Source organism: Mustela nivalis (genome assembly GCF_964662115.1).
Source record: "Mustela nivalis genome assembly, chromosome: 18".
Classification (NCBI taxonomy): domain Eukaryota; kingdom Metazoa; phylum Chordata; class Mammalia; order Carnivora; family Mustelidae; genus Mustela; species Mustela nivalis.
Genome location: NC_139037.1, coordinates 49,821,538 through 49,843,045, shown reverse-complemented (window position 1 = coordinate 49,843,045; position 21,508 = coordinate 49,821,538). Strand labels below are relative to the sequence as shown.

Sequence of the window (21,508 nt, the reverse complement as noted above, 5' to 3'; positions counted from 1 at the left end):
TCAAGGAAACCAGGCTCTATGAGATCCCAGAAAAAAACAGCAGGCCCCAAGCAATGACTGTAGGCATTGCAAATGCCCCCGAAAGAAAGTGTCCCTGGTGAGTGGAGTTGTCATCTCAGGGTCCTGTGTCTCCACATGAAGCCCATCTTCCCCTTGTGACTTGAAGTACATTAGGGACCAGACCTGGGTCATGGTGCTGCTGATTCTCACAGTAGCCCCACTGAAAAATCTCTGTATGCTGTTCCACACCCTTCGAATAACAAGGTGACATGCACTTTTGTTCTAAGTGCAACAAACAGATTAGTTCTCTCATAAACCTCAGCAGGACATTAGCAATACTATTGTCATTTGGGAGAATCATTTTCCCATCAAAATCCAAAATTTTTTGGTGAAAAACACATCCACAGGGTTTGGGGGAGGCCAGGTGTTGCTTGTTCAGTAACTCAAGCCCAGAGAGATGAGTTACCTCTTGAAGGAAAGGCGATTGAATTTGTATCAAATTCAGCTGCTTCCATTCAGTAAGCCAGAAAAGTTAAAAAGAGGGATTACCAGGGGCAGCTGGGTGGCTCAGTGGGGTAAAGCCTTTGCCTTTGGCTCAGGTCATGATCCCAGGGTCCTGCCGCCGAGCCCCACATTGGGCTCTCTGCTCAGCGGGGAGCCTGCTTCCTCTTCTCTCTGCCTACCTCTCTGTCTACATGTGTTCTCTGTCTGTCAAATAAATAAATAATCTTAAAAAAAAAAGAAGGATGACCAAAAAATGTTTGGGGTGGTATCTATGTTTCAGAGAAAAAACAGCTTAGCAGGCTGGTAAACAAGATCCAAGTTTTCTGGCTACAGAAACAGCAAGATGCCAGATGACTTTTCAAACTTACTTGTTAGTGACAACCATAACACAATATTTGTGATATTTGAAAGATACAATAAAAGCTGAATTGGTGTGGAGGAGGAGGAAACGATCTCATTTATAATAACATCAATAATAAAATATTTTGGAATAAATTTAACCAAAGAGGTGAAAGCCATACCCTGAAGACTGTAAGACTTTTGATTAAAGACAATGAAGAAGACACAAACAAATGAAAGATGTCCCATGTTTATGGGCTGGAAGAATACTATTGTTAAAGTATCTCTATCACCTGTATTATCCCAATATGCATGTTAGCCTGATATCTATAATAATGAGAATGGATAAATACATGTTGATATATTCATGCAAGAAATACTATATTGTAGTACAGAACAATGAAATGGAGCTATAAAAACTGTTATGTGGAGATTCCTTAAGAAATTAAAAAGAGAGCTGCTTTATGACCCCCCAATTGCACTACTGGGTATTTACCCCAAAGATACAGATGTAGTGAAAAGAAGGGCCATCTGTACCCCAATGTTCATAGCAGCATTCATAGCCACAATTCATAGCCACAGTTGCCAAACTGGAAAGAACCAAGACACCCTTCAATGGACAAATGGTTAAAGAAGATGTGGTCCATATACACTATGGAGTATTATGCCTCCATCAGAAAGGATGAATACCCAACTTTTCTATCAACATGGGCAGGATTGGAGATTAAGCTGAGTGAAATAAGTCAAGCAGAGAGAGTCAGTTATCATATGGTTTCACTTATTTGTGGAGCATAACAAATAACATGGAGGACATGGGGAGATGGAGAGGAGAAGGGAGTTGAGGGAAGTTGGAGGGGGAGATGGACCATGAGAGACTGTGGATTCTGAGAAACAAACTGAGGGTTTTGAAGGGGTGGGGTGGGAGGTTGGGGAGCCTGGTGGTGGGTATTATGGAGGGCACGTATGGCATGGAGCACTGGGTGTGGTGCATAAACAATGAATTCTGTTACACTGAAATGAAATGAAATTAAAAAATTTTTAAAAAGGTGAGTTTCATTCTTCTATATAACTGTCCAGTTTTCCCAGCACCATTTATTGAAGAGATTGTCTTTTTTCCACTGTGCATTTTTTCCTGTTTTGTCGAAGATTATTTGACCAGAGAGTTGAGGGTCCATATCTGGGCTCTCTGATCTGTTCCACTGGTCTATGTGTCTGTTTTTGTGCCAGTACCATGCTGTCTTGGTGATCACGGCTTTGTAGTAAAGCTTGAAATCAGGTAACGAGATGCCACCAGTTCTGTTTTTCAACATTTCCTTAGCAACTTGACGATTCTCTTACACCGTACACAAAGATAAACTCGAATTGGATAAAAGACCTCAACGTGAGACAGGAATCCATCAGAATCCTAGAGGAGAACATAGGCAGTAACCTCTTTGATATCACCCACAACAACTTCTTTCTAGATATGTCTAGATATGTCTCCAAAGGCAAAGGAAACAAAAGCGAAAATGAACTTTTGGGACTTCATCAAGTTCAAAAGCTTCTGCTCAGCAAAGGAAAAAGTCAACAAAACAAAGAGGCAACCCACAGAATGGGAGAATATATTTGCAAAGGACACTACAGACAAAGGGCTGATATCCAGGATCTATAAAGAACTTCTCAAATTCAACACACACAAAACAGATAATCATGTCAAAAATGGGCAGACGACATGAACAGACACTTCTCCAATAAAGACATACAAATGGATAGCAGACCCATGAAAAAATGTTCATCATCACTAGCCATCAGGGAGATTCAAATTAAAACCACATTGAGATACCACCTTACACCAGTTAGAATGGCCAAAATTAGCAAGACAGGAAACAAAAAATGTTGGAGAGGATGTGGAGAAAGGGGAACCCTCTTCCACTGTTGGTGGGAATGCAAGTTGGTGCAGCCACTTTGAAAACAGTGTGAAGATTCCTCAAGAAATTAAAAAGAGAGCTTCCCTATGACCCTGCAATTGCACTACTGTGTATTGACCCCAAAGATACAGATGGAGTGAAAAGAAGGGCCATCTGTACCCCAATGTTTATAGCAGCAATGGCCACGGTCGCCAAACTATGGAAAGAACCAAGATGCCCTTCAACGGATGAATGGATAAGGAAGCTGTGGTCCATATACACTATGGAGTATTATGCCTCCATCAGAAAGGACGAATACCCAACTTTTGTAGCAACATGGACGGGACTGGAAGAGATTATGCTGAGTGAAATAAGTCAAGCAGAGAGAGTCAATTATCATATGGTTTCACTTATTTGTGGAGCATAACAAATAGTATGGAGGACAAGTGGAGATAGAGTGGAGAAGGGAGTTGTGGGAAATTGGAAGGGGAGGTGAACCATGAGAAACTATGGACTCTGGAAAACAACCTGAGGGTTTTGAAGGTGCGGGGGTGGGAGGTTGGGGGGGCCAGGAGGTGGGTATTAGGGAGGGCATGAATTGCATGGAGCACTGAGTGTGGTGCAAAAACAATGAATACTGTTACACTGAAAAGAAATAAAAAATTTTAAAAATATTATTAATAACAACTTCAAACAGGCTAAAATTGATCTCAGGTAAAGATAAATTGTACCCCAAATCTAAAATAAACTGTCACAAGATATTATTTGAAAAAGGTTATTATTGAAAATAATAAAACTGAGGTTCATATTAATGCAAAAAAATAAGAAATTAAATTTAAAAATTTTTTAAAAAAGAAGGTGAATTTCCCATAGCATTATATTAATGGATACTTAAATTTAGTAACATTGAGAGAGATATATATAGATAGACACAGAAAAATGGATCTCTGAGTTTGGATTTCTGGGTCATATGATGAATTTCAGGTAAAACCATACAATCCAGAATTTATGCACATTGTTCTTTGCTAATAAAGTGATATTCTACAATTCTAAATGACTGCATAATTCTTCAAAAGGGAAATTAAATAAGTTTTGATAAATATGGGTTCAGTATCAGAAATGTCAGCTTAGAAAATCATTTTGACTGTACTGTCATTTGCCCCAAAGATACAGATGTAGTGAAAAGAAGGGCCATCTGTACCCCAATGTTTATAGCAGCAATGGCCATGGTCGCCAAACTTGGAAAGAACCAAGGTGCCCTTCAATGGACGAATGGATAAGGAAGATGTGGTCCATATACACTATGGAGTATTATGCCTTCATCAGAAAGGATGAATACCCAACTTTTGTAGCAACATGGATGGGACTGGAAGAGATTATGTTGAGTGAAATAAGTCAGTGAATAAGCAGAGAGAGTCAATTATCATACGGTTTCACTTATTTGTGGAGCATAACAAATAGCATGGAGGACATGGGGCGTTAGAGAGGAGAAGGGAATTGGGGGAAATTGGAAGGGGAGGTGAACCATGAGAGACTATGGACTCTGAAAAACAATCTGAGGTCTTTGAAGGTGCGGGGGTGGGAGGTTGGGGAAGCCAGGTGGTGGGTATTGCAGAGGACACAGATTGCATGGAGCACTGGGTATGGTGCAAAAATAATGAATACTGTTATGCTGAAAATAAATAAAAAATAAGTTTAAAAAAAGAGAAAAAAAAAAGAAAATCATTTTGATTCATATATTATAATTCTTTTTATAATAGTATCTACTAGATATGTTGTATGTTACATACGGAGATTTTGAAGCTTAGATTTAAAGAAAAAAAACTATTATCCTTTCATCATTCTGGGAATGAGACATTGTGTCTGAGATGTGTTTTAAGTCTCACCACAGTAAATGATGTGACACTACAGGTCCAGTCTAAACGATTTCCAGGAAGCCCAACTTTACCCTCAGCTGAGCCCCACAGCCACCTAGATGCAGAGTAAGAAGAGTTTCTGTGCATCACCTTTCCTCACTGCGGTCAGCTTATGAACATGAACAGGGCCCCATTTCACAACATCCTGTGTACTTGTCAACTCTGTTGGGTCACCGTGCAGCAGGAGCAGCACCATGTCCCCTGGAGTCATCAGCCTCGCATGTCTTGGTGAGTCCCAGAAGGCGACGAAGAGGGGGAATGAATGGTGGAAATACTGGCTTGGAAGGCTGGGTCTCTCCACCGCAGAAAATTCCCATGGGGACAAAGCAGACCTGATGGTGACGCTCAAGCCAGGTCGGGGGAGTGGGAGGCTGGGTCTTCTATGGAGATGGACAATCCATCGTGAGTCTTTCTTTCCAGGGTTCTTCTTCAGCCAGAGGATTGGGGCACAAGTGGGTGAGTCCTTTCCCCAAACCTTGGGGTTCCATCCACTCAGAATAAGAGAATTCCTGTAATAGGAAGGCAGACGGTGCAGGAGGTTGGGTGATTGTTTGACTGTGGGAGGAATTGTGGGTGAATCTCTTGTGAACTAGAAAGTAGGGGGCCCAGGGAAACCCTAGTCCCAATATTGGTCCAGAGACCCTCCCTACACCTTCTTCCCCCAGGCTCTAAAGCCATCTTAGAAGCCATCTAGAGCCAGGCTCTAAAGCCATCTGGAGGATACTGCTGCTCAGACCTGGGGGGGTCTAGGAGGAACTGGTGCTGTCTGTAGATCAGGGTTGGCAAGCAGTGCCAGGAACAACAGACTGAGTCTGAGACAACTACTTGAGCTCTGCAGCACACCCACGAGGGTAGGAGCCCCAGGCAGCTGCCACTGATGTTCCCCAGGCAGCTGCCACTGATGTTCTCAGCAGAGGGGAGAGATCCCCATTCCAGGACCCCTGGAATTCCACCACATTCCAACATGGCACTATCAGGTAACCTGCTTCATGGGTTTGCTGATGTTATGGCATATACATAGGTCATCACTCTTCTGTTCAGCATTTCCTTTGTCTTCTTTTACATAACTAACTTACATTACTAACACCTAGGAAGAGCCCACTGTTCAGTACTCACCTAGAACTCTCAGCTGACATGTGTGTTGTAGGAGAGGACTACATGTCTGTGTATTGTGGGGAGTCTTTGTGTGGTGTGGGCATGATGGGAGTGGAAAGGAGCCATGGAGACTTGGAAAGAAGGGAGGCCTCTGAGTCAAGGGAGGGGAAACCAATACTGTGACTCCTCCTCCCCCAGGTGGTCAGAACAAGCCCTTCCTCTCTGCCTGGCCAAGCCCCGTGGTTCCTCAAGGGCAGCATGTGACTCTTCATTGTCGCTCCCATCACAAGTTTAAAACATTCAGACTGTACAAGGACAATGACATCTTCATCTCCAAGCTCCATAGCACAATATCGCAATACGGTGTCCTCATTGGCCCTGTAACCCCAGAACATGCAGGAACTTACAGCTGTCGTGGATCCTACCGTGATTCCCCCTTTCTGTGGTCAGCACCCAGTGACCCCCTGGTGATTGTGGTCACAGGTCAGAGAACACCTGTCTAGAGGGTCTAGTCATGGTCCCAATCTTCCTAATGTCAGATTTCCTGATGGAAGTGTTAGTCAAGTCCAATTATAACAATGGGAATGGCTCCAAGTATTGTAGATGAGAGGGCATTTCATGAAGGTGGGCAGAATAATGGCCCCCCAATGACATCTGTATCATAACACTCCATGTCCATGAATAGTCCAAGGGCAATTAAGGGTGAATATGGAATTAAGGTTATTAAGCAGGTGACCCTGACATGGGGGGATTATCCTGGATTATCCAGGTGAGCTTGCTGTAATTACAAAGTAGAAGAAAGCAGGAGAATGAGCTTCAGAGTCATGCTGCCCGAGAGAGTCCACCAGCCACTGCTAGCCTGATGATCGAGGAAGGAGTCACAAGACAGGGAATACAGGCAGCCCCCAGGAGCTAGAAAAGACTCAGGTGCGAATTCTCCCCTTCAGCCTCCATAAGGATCCCAGTCCTTTCAACCCCTTCCTTGATCCTAGCCCATAAAACCCATGTTGGCAGAGATAGACGTGGATATTCAGACAGAAAAGGATACAGAGGAGGAGACAGACACAGGGCACCCTCAGTCATTTCAGATCCCAGGAAATGGGGTGAGGCAGGGTGGCTCCTTCTCAATTTACAACATCTATGTTCTTAGGAATCTACAGAAAACCTTCCTTGTTAGCCCAGTCGGGTCACCTGGTGAAATCAAGAGGGAATGTGACCTTGGTCTGTTGCTCAGAGATCCTGTTTGAAAGCTTCATTCTTCACAGAGAGGGGGTATCCAAGGACCACTTGTACCATGCTGGTCAGCACCATCATGGGGGCTCCCGTGCTAACTTTTCCATGGGTCCTGTGACAGCCGCCCATGCAGGGACCTACAGGTGCTTCGGTTCTCTCAATCGCTCCTCTCATGTGTGGTCTGCCCCCAGTGACCCCCTGGACATCGTGATCACAGGTGAGACTGTCCAGACCTGTCCTCATCCTCTTGGAGATACAGATAAGACCTGGAAGCCCCAGGTGGTGAAGAAAGTGATGAACATGGGTTTTTATGAAGAGAGGAAGCCTGGGCGTGAGCTACACCAAGAGAGACAATGACAGAAGAGAAACTGTTTGTTATAGGGTGCAGAGACAGAGTCAGTAATGGAGACAAAGAACAAAGGGACATATAGAGTCAGGTACACCCCCATCAGAGACAGGGTGCCCTTCCACCCTGAGTTTGTTCAGAGACCTGGGACAGTTTAAAATGTGGTTTCCAATTAATGTCCATGCCCTTTTCTCTAACCAGGTGAACCCAAAGACACACCATGTATGTGACCAAGTTTCAGGGCCAGGCTGGCCTGTCTCAGGCTGGTGACTGATGGGCCCCAGGTCTTCACCGCATGTGGCACCCACAGATGCTGCATGCACTCTCACATGCCTTCATCCCATGTGGTTGAGCCACAATAGGCCCCAGGAAATCATGCTCCCAGGGGGAGGAGCCCAAACCAGCCCCTTTGTGTGGTGTGTTTTATGGGTTCCCAAAGCTGATTCTCAGGCCTATGTTGAAGGTTACCCCAGATGTTACAGGATTACTGAGGTCAAAGCCCACAGAGAGTTGCCATCAGAGAGAAAGCAGAGTCAATGTGTGTCAATGTACATAGAAAGTTTCTGTGTAAATAGACCCAAAAATGCATGTGTGCATGTGAACACACACACAGAATGGAGGGACAACAGAGAAAGTCAGACAGATAGACAGACAGACACTGGCTTGGAGGCACAAAAAACAAAAGAAAGAAAAAGGGATAGAGAAATAGAAAGATGGAGAGTGCAGATAAAAGCCCTAAAGGACTAAGACCTGAGAGTGGGGCAAAAAGAGAAAGATGATGTGGGGGTGGGTGACAGAGATCCCAGAAGAGGTCTGGGGACAGAGAATCAGAGCAGGTCACAGAAACCAAGGTGATGGAGATAGATGATAGATAGAGAAATGATGATAGATGATAGATAGATAACAGATGATGATAGATAGATAGATAGATACATAATAGACTGATACATCATGATAGATATATAGAAGATAGATTGATAGATGATTGATAGATAGATAGATAGATGATAAAGAGATAGGTGACAGATTGATAGAAGATAGATAATAGATTGATAGATGATAGATAGATAGATGATAGATAATTGATAGATGATAGGTACATAGATAGGTGATATATTGATAAGTGATAGATGATAGAGATGATAGATGATAGTAGAGAGATAGATGATAGATTGATAGATGATAGAAAGATACATAGATACATAGGTAGATAGGTTATAGATTGATAGATAGATAGATAATGCAGAAAGACAAAGACAAGGTGGAATGAGAGACTCATAAATAAAGTAAAAGGCATCTCAAACCAACAGACTACAGGAGGAGCAGAGAGAGTAAGGCAGCACAAAAGGGAAAAAGAGGGGCGCCTCTGGGTGGCTCAGTGGGTTAGGCCTCTGCCTTCAGCTCAGGTCATGGTCCCAGGGTCCTGGAATCGAGCCCTGCATCAGGCTCTCTGCTCAGCAGGGAGCCTGCTTCCCTTCCTCTCTCTCTCTCTCTGCCTGCCTCTCTGCCTACTTGTGATCTTTCTCTGTGTCAAATAAATAAATAAAATCTTAAAAAATTTTTTAAGAAAGAGAAAAAGGATAGGAGGGAAGCAAGCACAAGAAACAATAGGAGAGGTGGACATGAGGGGACACAGTGGGCCTTGGGCTCTGGGAACAGGGGGAGAGAATTCTCAGTCCAGGTGTGAAGGACACTATGAGCAAGGAAGAGCCTCTCTGTACTGAACTGCCTCCACTTCCTTCAGGTCTACATGAGAAACCTTCTCTCTGGACCCAGCCAGGCACCGTGGTGAGGACAGGAGAGAACGTGACCTTGTCCTGCTGCTCAGAGAGGTCCTTTGATGTGTACCATCTATGCAGAGACGAGCAGCCCCATGAGTGCTGGCTTGCTAAGGGGCAGAAGCACGGCAGTGCAACCCAGGCTGACTTCCCTCTGGGTCCTGCACACCCAGCCATGGGTGGGACCTACAGATGCCACGGCTTCTTCAACACCTCTCCTTGTGAGTGGTCAGGCCCGAGTGACCCACTGTACCTTTCTGTCACAGGTGAGGAAGTCCAGAACCTGCCCTGTGTCCAGTGATTCAGGATAGATTTGAAGGTCATACGACAGGGGAGTCCTGCTGGTACTAGTGGGATGCTTAGGAGTTCTGGGGAGATGGAAGCATAGATAGAAACAAGGAAGGAGAGACTGAAGACTCCCATCCAGCATCCTCCTGCATGGCTTGTGTGGTGGCCCAAACCGGGGATCTCTGTCCCCAGGAAGATGGAAAGAGATCAGGGCAAACCCAGAATCAGGAGAGAAGAGGCTCGGTTTAGGGATATCAGACGTTGCATTGGCACCTCACCATTACCCACTTCCTAGCAGCCCTTCCTCACCTCTCAGCCACAAAGTGCTCTCCCAGGTGGCATGAGTGTCTTTACCACAAGATGGAGAAGCCTCCTCTGTAGTAGAGGTCCTTTCCCCTTTTCGTCATCAACCTCTCCCATCTCCTCTCAGCAGCTTGAAGGTCCAGGGAGTCAAGGCCCCAGAGATTCTGGGGAGGGGTTCTAGGAGCTCCCAGGAGCTCAATGTTAGATGATGAGGAATTCAGTGGGTAGAAGACAGTCAGTTCCACTTCTCCACCTCTTTCCTGGCTTGCTTTTTATGAGACTCTTCAAGTAGTTGCCTCCCATCCACAAAACCAACCTCCAAAACTGGTGAGTAAAGAGTCCTTTTTATCCCTGTTTGTGGAAACCTGACAAAGAGAAGCCTTGGGTTTGAGTGTTGGCTCAGCCACCTTCTTATTACCTTCCCTCTCTGATCCCCAGACTCTATGACAGCAGAAGCGGTCTGGGTCAGCACGGGGCCAGTGAGGACTCTTAACCTCTAATGTTCTGCATCAGAGACCTCCTCCAGGAGAGGAGGGTGAGAATAAACCTGATCTCCTGGCTGGGAATAATGCTGGGCTTATTCTGTTCCCATTCCTTCTATTTATTTATTTATTTATTTATTATTATTATTTTTTATAAACATATATTTTTATCCTCAGGGGTACAGGTCTGTGAATCGCCAGGTTTACACACTTCACAGCACTCACCAAAGCACATACCAAAGCACATACCCTCCCCAATATCCATAACCCCATCCCCCTTCTCACAACCCCCCTCCCTCCAGCAACTCTCAGTTTGTTTTGTGAGATTAAGAGTCACTTATGGTTGGTCTCCCTCCCAATATCCCATCTTGTTTCATTGATTCTTCTCCTACCCACTTAAGCCCCCATGTTGCATCACCACTTCCTCATATCAGGGAGATCATATGATAGTTGTCTTTCTCTGCTTGACTTATTTCGCAAAGCATGATATGCTCTAGTTCCATCCATGTTGTCACAAATGGCAAGATTTCATTTCTTTTGATGGCTGCATAGTATTCCATTGTGTATATATACCACATCTTCTTGATCCATTCATCTGTTGATGGACATCTAGGTTCTTTCCATAGTTTGGCTATTGTGGACATTACTGCTATAAACATTTGGGTGCACGTGACCCTTTGGATCACCACGTTTGTATCTTTAGGGTAAATACCCAATAGTGCAATTGCTGGGTCATAGGGCAGTTCTATTTTCAACATTTTGAGGAACCTCCATGCTGTTTTCCAGAGTGGTGACACCAGCTTGCACTCTCCCCATCCTCACCAGCATCTGTCATTTCCTGACTTGCTGATTTTAGCCATTCTGACTGGTGTGAGGTGATATCTCATTGTGGTTTTGATTTGTATTTCCCTGATGCCAAGTGATATGGGGCACTTTTTCATGTGTCTGTTGGCCATCTTGATGTCTTCTTTGCAGAAATGTCTGTTCATGTCCTCTGCCCATTTCTTGATTGGATTATTTGTTCTTTGGGTGTTGAGTTTGCTAAGTTCTTTATAGATTTTGGACACTAGTCATTTATCTGATATGTCATTTGCAAATATCTTCTCCCATTCTGTCAGTTGTCTTTTTTTTTTTTTTAAAGATTTTATTTATTTATTTGACAGAGAGAAATTACAAGTACACTGAGAGGCAGGCAGAGAGAGAGAAGGAAGCAGGCTCCCTGCTGAGCAGAGAGCCCGATGTGGGACTCGATCCCAGGACCCTGAGATCATGACCTGAGCCGAAGGCAGCGGCTTAACCCACTGAGCCACCCAGGCACCCATGTCAGTTGTCTTTTGATTTTGTTAACTGTTTGCTTTGCTGTGCAAAAGCTTTTGATCTTGATGAAATCCCAATAGTTCATTTTTGCCCTTGCTTCCTTTGCCTTTGGTGATGTTGCTAGGAAGATGTTGCTGTAGCTGAGGTCGAAGGTTGCTGCCTGTGTTCTCCTCAAGGATTTTGATGGATTCCTTTCGCACATTGAGGTCCCTCATCCATTTTGAGTCTATTTTCGTGTGTTGTGTAAGGAAATGGTCCAATTTCATTTTTCTGCATGTGGCTGTCCAATTTTCACAGCACCATTTATTGAAGAGGCTGTCTTTTTTCCACTGGACATTCTTTCCTGCTTTGTTGAAGATTAGTTGACCATAGATTTGAGGGTCTATTTCTGGGCTCTCTATTCTGTTCCATTGATCTATCTGTTTTTGTGCCAGTACCATGCTGTCTTGATGATGACAGCTTTGTAATAGAGCTTGAAGTCCGGAATTGTGATGCCACCAGCTTTGGCTTTCTTTTTCAATAACCCTTTGGCTATTCGAGGTCTATTCTAGTTCCATATAAATTTTAGAATTATTTGTTCCATTTCTTTGAAAAAGATGGATGGTACTTTGACAGGAATTGCATTAAATATGTAGATTGCTTTAGGTAGCATAGACATTTTCACAATATTTATTCTTCCAATCCAGGAGCATGGAACATTTTTCCATTTCTTTGTGTCTTCCTCAATTTCTTTCATGAGTACTTTATATTTTTCTGAGTATAGATTCTGTGCCTCTTTGGTTAGGTTTATTCCTAGGTATCTTATGGTTTGGGGTGCAATTGTAAATGGGATTGACTCCTTAATTTCTCTTTCTTCTGTCTGGTTGTTGGTGTAGAGAAATGCAACGGATTTCTGTGCATTGATTTTATATCCTGACACTTTACTGAATTCCTGTACAAGTTCTAGCAGCTTTGGAGTGGAGTCTTTTGGGTTTTCCACATATAGTATCATATCATCTGCGAAGAGTGATAGTTTGACTTCTTCTTTGCCGATTTGGATGCCTTTAATTTCCTTTTGTTGTCTGATTGCTGAGGCTAGGACCTCTAGTACTATGTTGAATAGCAGTGGTGATAATGGACATCCCTGCCGTGTTCCTGACCTTAGCGGAAAAGCTTTCAGTTTTTCTCCATTGAGAATGATATTTGCGGTGGGTTTTTCATAGATGGCTTTGATGATATTGAGGTATGTGCTCTCTATCCCTACACTTTGAAGAGTTTTGATCAGGAAGGGATGCTGTACTTTGTCAAAAGCTTTTTCAGCATCTATTGAGAGTATCATATGGTTTTTGTTCTTTCATTTATTGATGTGTTGTATCACACTGACTGATTTGCGGATGTTGAACCAACCTTGTAGCCATGGAATAAATCCCACTTGGTTGTGGTGAATAATCCTTTTAATATACTGTTGAATCCTATTGGCTAGTATTTTGGTGAGAATTTTTGCATCTGTGTTCATCAAGGATATTGGTCTATAGCTCACTTTTTGGATGGGATCCTTGTCTGGTGTTGGCATCAAGGTGATGCTGGCCTCATAAAATGAGTTTGGAAGTTTTCCTTCCATTTCTATTTTTTGGAACAGTTTCAGGAGAATAGGAATTAGTTCTTCTTCTTTTTTTTTTTTTAAGATTTTATTTATTTATTTGACAGAGAGAAATCACAAGCAGATGGAGAGGCAGGCAGAGAGAGAGAGAGGGAAGCAGGCTCCCTGCCGAGCAGAGAGCCCGATGCGGGACCCGATCCCAGGATCCTGAGATCATGACCTGAGCTGAAGGCAGCGGCTTAAACCACTTAGCCACCCAGGTGCCCCGGAATTAGTTCTTCTTTAAATGTTTGGTAGAATTCCCCCGGGAAGCCGTCTGGCCCTGGACTTTTGTTTGTATGGAGATTTTTAATGACTGTTTCAATCTTCTTACTGGTTATGGGTCTGTTCAGACTTTCTACTTCTTCCTGGTTCAGTTGTGGTTGTTTATATGTTTCTAGGAATGCATCCATTTCTTCCAGATTGTCAAATTTATTGGCATAGAGTTGCTCATGTATGTTCTTATAATAGTTTGTATTTCTTTGGTGTTACTTGTGATCTCTCCTCTTTCATTCATGATTTTATTTATTTGGGTCCTTTCTCTTTTCTTTTTGATAAGTCTGGCCAGGGGCTTATCAATTTTATTAATTCTTTCAAAGAACCAGTTCCTAGTTTCGTTGATTTTCTCTATTGTTTTTTTGATTTCTATTTCATTGATTTCTGCTCTGATATTTATGATTTCTCTTCTCCTGCTGGGCTTAGGGTTTCTTTCTTGTTCTTTCTCCAGCTCCTTTAGGTGTAGGGTTAGGTTGTGTACCTGAGATCTTTCTTGTTTCTTGAGAAAGGCTTGTACCGCTATATATTTTCCTCTCAGGGCTGCCTTTGTTGTGTCCCACAGATTTTGAACCGTTGTATTTTCATTATCATTTGTTTCCATGATTTTTTTCAATTCTTCTTTAATTTCCTGGTTGACCCATTCATTCTTTAGAAGGATGCTGGTTAGTCTCCATGTATTTGGGTTCTTTCCAAACTTACTCTTGTGGTTGAGTTCTAGCTTCAGAGCATTGTGGCCTGAAAATATGCAGGGAATGACCCCAATCTTTTGATACCGGTTGAGTCCTGATTTTGGACCGGATGTGATCTATTCTGGAGAATGTCCATGTGCACTAGAGAAGAATGTGTATTCTGTTGCTTTGGGATGAAATGTTCTCAATATATCTGTGATGTCCATCTGGTCCAGTGTGTCATTTAAGGCCTTTATTTCCTTGCTGATCTTTTGCTTGGATGATCTGTCCATTTCAGTGAGGGGAGTGTTAAAGTCCCCTGCTATTATTGTATTATTGTTGATGTGTTTCTTTGATTGTGTTATTAATTGGTTTATATAGTTGGCTGCTCCCACGTTGGGGGCATAGATATTTAAAATTGTTAGATCTTCTTGTTGGACAGACCCTTTGAGTATGATATAGTGTCCTTCCTCATCTCTTATTATAGTCTTTGGCTTAAAATCTAATTGATCTGATACAAGGATTGCCACTCCTGCTTTCTTCTGATGTCCATTAGCATGGTAAATTCTTTTCCACCCCCTCACTTTAAATCTGGAGGTGTCTTCGGGCTTAAAATGAGTTTCTTGGAGGCAACATATAGATCGTTTTGTTTTTTTATCCATTCTGATAGCCTGTGTCTTTTGACAGGGGCATTTAGCCCATTAACATTCAGGGTAACTATTGAGAGATATGAATTTAGTGCCATTGTATTGCCTGTAAGGTGACTGTTACTGTATATGGTCTCTGTTCCTTTCTGATCTACCACTTGTAGGCTCTCTCTTTGCTTAGAGGACCCCTTTCAATATTTCCTGTAGAGATGGTTTGGTGTTTGCAAATTCTTTCAGTTTTTGTTTGTCCTGGAAGCTTTTAATCTCTCCTTCTATTTTCAATGATAGCCTGGCTGGATATAGTATTCTTGGCTGCATGTTTTTCTCGTTTAGTGCTCTGAAAATATCATGCCAGCTCTTTCTGGCCTGCCAGGTCTCTGTGGATAAGTCAGCTGCCAATCTAATATTTTTACCATTTTATGTTACAGACTTCTTTTCCCGGGCTGCTTTCAGGATTTTCTCTTTGTCACTAAGACATGAAAATTTTACTATTAGGTGACGGGGTGTGGGCCTATTCTTATTGATTTTGAGGGCCATTCTCTGAATCTCCTGAATTTTGATGCTTGTTCCCTTTGCCATATTGGGGAAATTCTTCCCAATAATTCTCTCCAGTATACCTTCTGCTCCCCTCTCTCTTTCTTTTTCTTCTGAAATCCCAATTATTCTAATGTTGTTTCGTCTTATGGTGTCACTTATCTCTTGAATTCTCCTCTCGTGGTCCAGTAGCTGTTTGTCCATCTTTTGCTCAGCTTCTTTTTCTCTGTCATTTGGTCTTCTATATCACTAATTCTTTCTTCTGCCTCATTTATCCTAGCAGTGAGAGCCTCCATTTTTTATTGCACCTCATTAATAGCTTTTTTGATTTCAACTTGGTTAGACTTTAGTTCTTTTATTTCTCCAGGAAGGGCTTTTATATCTCCAGAGAGGGTTTCTCTAATATCTTCCATGCCCTTTTTGAGCCCGGCTATAACCTTGAGAATTGCCATTCTGAACTCTAGATCTGACATATTACCAATGTCTGTATTGATTAGGTCCCTAGCCTTTGGTACTGCCCCTTGTTCTTTTTTGTGGTGAATTTTTCCGCCTTGTCATTTTGTCCAGATAAGAGTATATGAAGGAGCAAGTAAAATAGTAAAAGGGTGGCAACAAACCCAGGAAAATATGCTTTAACCAAATCAGAAGAGATCCCAAATCGTGAGGGGGGAGAAAGGGGATAAAAAGAGTTTCAAAAGGAAAGAAGGAAAAAGAAATAAAAAAAGGAAAGAATTAGAAAAAGAAAACGAATAAAGAAAAATATAAAAAAGGAAAAAAAATATATATATTAGATTAACTAGTTAAAAAATGCTAAAAAAGAAACGGGTAAAAATTTAAAAAAATTTAGCAGAAGAGGAGAAAAAAAATGAAAAAGAAAAAAATTAAATCAACTGCAAGACTAAAAAAATCACAGGGAGAAAGCCATGAGTTCTGTGCTTTACACTCTCCTCCTCTGGAATTCTGCTGCTCTCCTTGGCATTGTAACTGCACTACTTGGTAGGTGAACTTGGTCTTGGCTGGATTTCTTGTTGATCTTCTGGCGGAGGGGCCTGTTGTAGTGATTCTCAAGTGTCTTTGCCCCAGGCGGAATTGCACCGCCCTTACCAGGGGCCGGGCTGAGTAGTCCGCTCGGGTTAGCTTTCAGGAGCTTTTGTTCACTGAGCGCTTTCCGTAGAGTTCCCGACGACAGGAATACAAATGGAGGCCTCCTGGTCTCCGGCCTGGAGGAGCCGAGAGCCCAGGGCCCCACTCCCAGTGTGTCCTCAGAGAACAGCGCCCAGTTACTCCCGTCTGCATGACCTCCGGCCGCGCTCCAAGCTCACTGAGCCTGCGACCGGTTCAAGGTAACCCTGAGCTGGGAGCTCACTGTCGGCTCTGTCTCTGTAGCCAGCTTTCCCGTTCCAATACCCGCAAGCTCTGCAACACTCAGACACCCCCGATCTTTCTGTGACCCTGCGGGACCTGAGGCCACGCTGTCACGGCATGGGCTTCGCCCCGGTTTAGCCTCTGGAGCAATGCCCCTCAGCAGAACAGACTTTAAAAAGTCCCAATTTTGTGCTCTGTTGCTCCACCACTTGCCGGGAGCCGGCCCCTCCCCCGGGGTCTATCTTCCCGTCGCTTTGGATTCACTTCTCCGCCAGTCCTACCTCTCAGAAAGTGGCTGTTTTTCTGTTTCCAGAATTGCTGTTCTTCTTCTCTTCCATCTGCCAATAGATTTGCAGGTGTTTGCAATCTTTAGATAAGCTATCTAGCTGATCTCCTGCTAGTTGAAGTAGTCTCAGCCTGCTACTTCTCCTCCATCTTGACTCCTCCCCCTCTCTTTTCCCATTCCTAAGTGGAGATAAGGTTTGTGGGGAATTGAGGGCAGGGGGAAGGAAGAGAGCATTTGGTGAGGGGCAGGCAGTGCTTAGAGAAGTTCCATTTGCCAAGAAATTAGCTCTTGTCTGTCAGGCTGCAACTGTGATATACCCAGTAGAGGAAGAGAGAACTGAGAATGCTGTCTGCCACCCAAATTCACAATTGCCTCATTTATTCATTCAAGAACTGCTACACTATACATCCTTGTGCTGGATATGCACTTTGTATCCATTTCATTTTGCTGCTATAACAAATCTCTACAAGCTCACTGCATGAAAACAACACAGTTTTAAAAATAATCTTACAGTTGTGTAGGTCTTAGATCTGAAATGGTCTCGTGGGGCTGGAACCCAGATGGCAGCAGACTGGGTACCTGCCTGGATTTGCTTCTATTGGATTCATTTCTTCCTACAGATAACCCCAGACACCAGCATGTTCTCGCTGTGCCCTTAGTGGTCATCATCTTCCTCGCTGTCCTACTTTTCTTCCTCAGTCGTCAGTGGTGCCCTCCCAAAGAGGGTGAGTCTTGGGAAGTAGAGGCTAGTACCTGTCTGGGGAGGAGTGGGGGTGCAGGGGTACCTCTGTGTGCATACTGACTCCTGTTTCAAAGCAGGGGCCACAGAGGTTGGGCTTTCTAGAGAGAACCTCCATGCCCCCATCCTCATCAACGGAATAGAAATAGGGAGACACGAAGTGGATACATCTTTGAACTTCAGAGAGTAGAACTTCTGACTCTACTTTGTGGCAGTAATTCCAGGCCTTCACTGCATCTCTCTGTGCTTTGGTATCTGTATCTATAAAATGAGAACCTTCCAAGTTTTTTTTTTTTTTTGATGACTTCCATTCCTTGCAGATGCTGCTATAATGAACAGAGAACCTGAAGTGGATAGAATGGTGAGTAGAGAGGTAGGTTGTCCTCACCTCACCCTCTTCAGGGCCATCTCATCTCCTCTAAATCCCCTGAGTTTGTGCTCATCCTCTTAACCATTTCCTGTCATGCAGGACCCTCAAGCAGAAGTCCCACAGGAAGTGACATACACACAGTTGGATCATCGCATTTTCATGCAGAAAAACACCACCCCCACTTCCCAGAGGCCTGGGGAACCCTTGCATGATGAAAGTGTGTACATGGAACTTGCAACAGGCTGAGACCAATGAAGGCATAAATCCTATGCCCCAAGAACCCACAAGAAGACCCTGAGGAGGCTCTCTATAGATGCCATAGCACTTTCTGAACACACCCCTACCCAACAACAGCCAGAATCGGAAGACAGAAGTCTTCATCTTCCTTTCATCCTAAGAAGGAATAACAATCTTAGAAAACCCCCCATCCCTTCTAGGATACTATTATGATGATCCAGACATTTCCAATATTGTCCACAAAACCACCTTTCCTTCTCAAGGGTAAGTTCTGACTCCTGTTGCTATGTTATATAAACAAATAAATCTATCATCCATCAACAGTCATGTTTCTTCCTAGCTATTATTTAGTTTCATCTACATGGAATCTCTTCTTTCCTTCAACATTGTATGTTTGAAATTTTTTTCTTTTTTTTTTTTAAATTTCTTTTCAGTGTAACAGAATTCATTGTTTATGCACCACACACAGTGCTCCATGCAATACGTGCCCTCTATAATACCCACCACCTGGTTCCCCCAACCTCCCACCCCCCGCTTTTTCAAAACCCTCAGATTGTTTTTCAGAGTTCATATTCTCTTCCAATTTCCCTCAACTCCCTTCTCCTCTCCATCTCCTCATGTCTTCCGTGTTATTTGTTATGCTCCACAAATAAGTGAAACCATATGATAATTGACTCTCTCTGCTTGACTTATTTCACTCAGCATAATCTCCTCCAATCCTGTCCATGTTGATACAAAAGTTGGGTATTCATCTTTTCTGATGGAGGCATAATACTCTATAGTGTATATGGATGACATCTTCCTTATCCATTTGTCCGTTGAAGGGACGATGAAGGGCATCTTGGTTCTTTCCACAGTTTAGTGACAGTGGGCATTGTTGCTATAAACATTGGGGGTACAGATGGCCCTTCTTTTCACTACATCTGTATCTTTGGGGTCAATACCCAGTAGTGCAATTGCAGGGTCATAGGGAAGCTCTCTTTTTAATTTCTTGAGGAATCTCCACACTGTTCTCCAAAGAGGCTGCACCAACTTGCATTCCCACCAACAGTGGAAGAGGGTTCCCCTTTCTCCACATCCTCTCCAACACATGTTGTTTTCTGTCTTGCTAATTTTGGCCATTCTAACTGGTGTAAGGTGGTATCTCAATGTGGTTTTAATTTGAATCTCCCTGAGGGCTAGTGATGATGAACATTTTTTCATGGGTCTGATAGCCATTTGTATGTCTTCAGAGGAGAAGTGTCTGTTCATGTTTTCTGCCCATTTTTTGACATGATTATCTGCTGTGTGTGTGTTAAGTTTGAGAAGTTCTTTATAGATCCTGGATATCAACCTTTGTCTGTAGTGTCATTTGCAAATATCTTCTCCCATTCCGTGGGTTGCCTCTTTGTTTTGTTGATTGTTTCCTTTGCTGTGCAGAATCTTTTGATCTTGATGAAGTCCCAAAAGTTCATTTTTGCTTTTGTTTCCTTTGCTTTTGGAGACATAACTTGAAAGAAGTTGCTGTGGCTGATATTGAAGAGGTTACCGCCTATGTTCTCCTCTAGGATTCTGATGGATTCCTGTCTTATGTTGAGGTTTTTTTTATCCATTTTGAGTTTATCTTTGTGTACGGTGTAAGAGAATGGTCGAGTTTCATTCTTCTACATACAGCTTCCAATTTTCCCAGCACCATTTATTGAAAAGACTGTCTTTTTTCCACTGTATATTTTTTCCTGCTTTGTCGAAGATTATTTGACCATGGAGTTGAGGGTCCATATCTAGGCTCTTTACTCTATTCCACTGGTCTATGTTTGAAATTTAATCGTATCCATGCATGTAAGAGAAGTGACTTCCCTCCTGTGTAGGAATCCATTGTGTGACTATGTTACAATTTTGTATCTAATCATGGTGAGTCTCTCAAAGTCTGATGTCTTAAATTTCTTGCCCTCCTTCATCCTTCTAGAATTATCTGGATAGGTCTACCCATTCCTACTGGAATCTGGGAAGCCATGCTGGGGCAGGTCCAAACATCCTCAAGTGAGCGACACCTGGTAACTTGGTTGGTTGCCAGAGAGCACCTGGCTGGTATCCCCAGCATGGGAACTGGCTCTCTCCCACCACCTCTGCAGCTCCCACTTCAGGGCACATTAAAGGGTCTCATGCACACCATGTCTCAACTCAGTACAGATGATTGCCCCCAAGGCTCAATCCAGGAGATCCAGTAGGAGCAGGTGGATCTATCTGGATGATTCTGGAAAAACAAAACAGTATAAGAAATTAAGACATCTGAGTTTGGGAGGCTCATTAGAACATAGGTCTAGCAATATTTTGGATGCAGAATTAGCAACAAAGTTAGCAAACATCTTTGTTAGTGTACAACAGTGAAAATGATAGGTGTCTTTGCGGCAATGACAGGAATTCACACCTTTTTGAGCACCTGTTTAATGAAATGTGCTTTACATATGTTTCCTTGATGAATCTTTATGTAAAATTTGTCAGAGCTCCTTGTTATCTCCACTTTGCAAAGTAGGGAAATTCAAAGAGATTAAGTGTCTTGTCAAAGAGAAGACGTGTCTTGTCAAAGGCCACACAACACAGCACAGTTGTTGATCATCATGGGGCCCCAAAAAGAAGACCCCTGAGCCCATCCATACCACCCCTGTAAACAAAGGTCACACCTTGAATTTAGGGGAGTGTCCCAGATATGGACTTTACACTTGAGTTTAGGAACCAGGTATGGCCTTGGACTTGGCTCAAAAAATTTCCAGGAATTCGGTTAATTTTGTTCATCACACATTGTGGGAAAACAGCTATAATTGGAAAGGAAGTTTTTCAGCCTCCTCTCTTGTCATCAGTTTGTAGAAGGATCTGAACAGTGATGACAGGGCCTGACAGATGGCACCCAGGGTATAGATCAGTTCTGTGGGGCTCCTGGTTTCTGCAAAACATAGGTGTACAATAGCCAGGGAAGGAAAACAAGCATATTATGTCTTACTGAGATCTCCAAGGGGATACATGGCGGAGTTACCTGGAATTCCCCAGACATCAGGGCATGCATGAACCCATAATGATCACATGGACAAATGAGGTTTTCTGCAACCCCAGCCTAGATGTGGCTTTTTGAACAGAGTTTCAGCATGGATGCTAGGGTTAAGGCAAGAGTTTGGAAGAGAGGTTAAGTCTCCATGTAGCTTCTCATGAAATGTTATGAATGAATGTGAGAAGGCGAGTTTTTCCTCCAGACTACAGTGTCTTCCTCCTTGGTAGAGAAGCAAGAGATTCCTTCAGGGTAGTTGGGA

The 21,508-nt window shown here is 43.1% G+C and overlaps 1 protein-coding gene across 1 annotated transcript; it reads left to right on the top strand.

The window, feature by feature from the left end:
• Nucleotides 1–4,706: 4,706 nt before the first annotated feature.
• Nucleotides 4,707–18,550, top strand: KIR3DL3 (killer cell immunoglobulin like receptor, three Ig domains and long cytoplasmic tail 3). The gene is given in 9 exon segments (XM_082709876.1): nt 4,707–4,873; nt 5,066–5,101; nt 5,939–6,223; nt 6,891–7,190; nt 9,064–9,363; nt 17,502–17,606; nt 17,941–17,993; nt 18,090–18,159; nt 18,162–18,550. Coding segments are annotated over 9 exon segments (1,224 nt in total). The 5' UTR covers nt 4,707–4,839; the 3' UTR covers nt 18,203–18,550.
• Nucleotides 18,551–21,508: the final 2,958 nt, after the last annotated feature.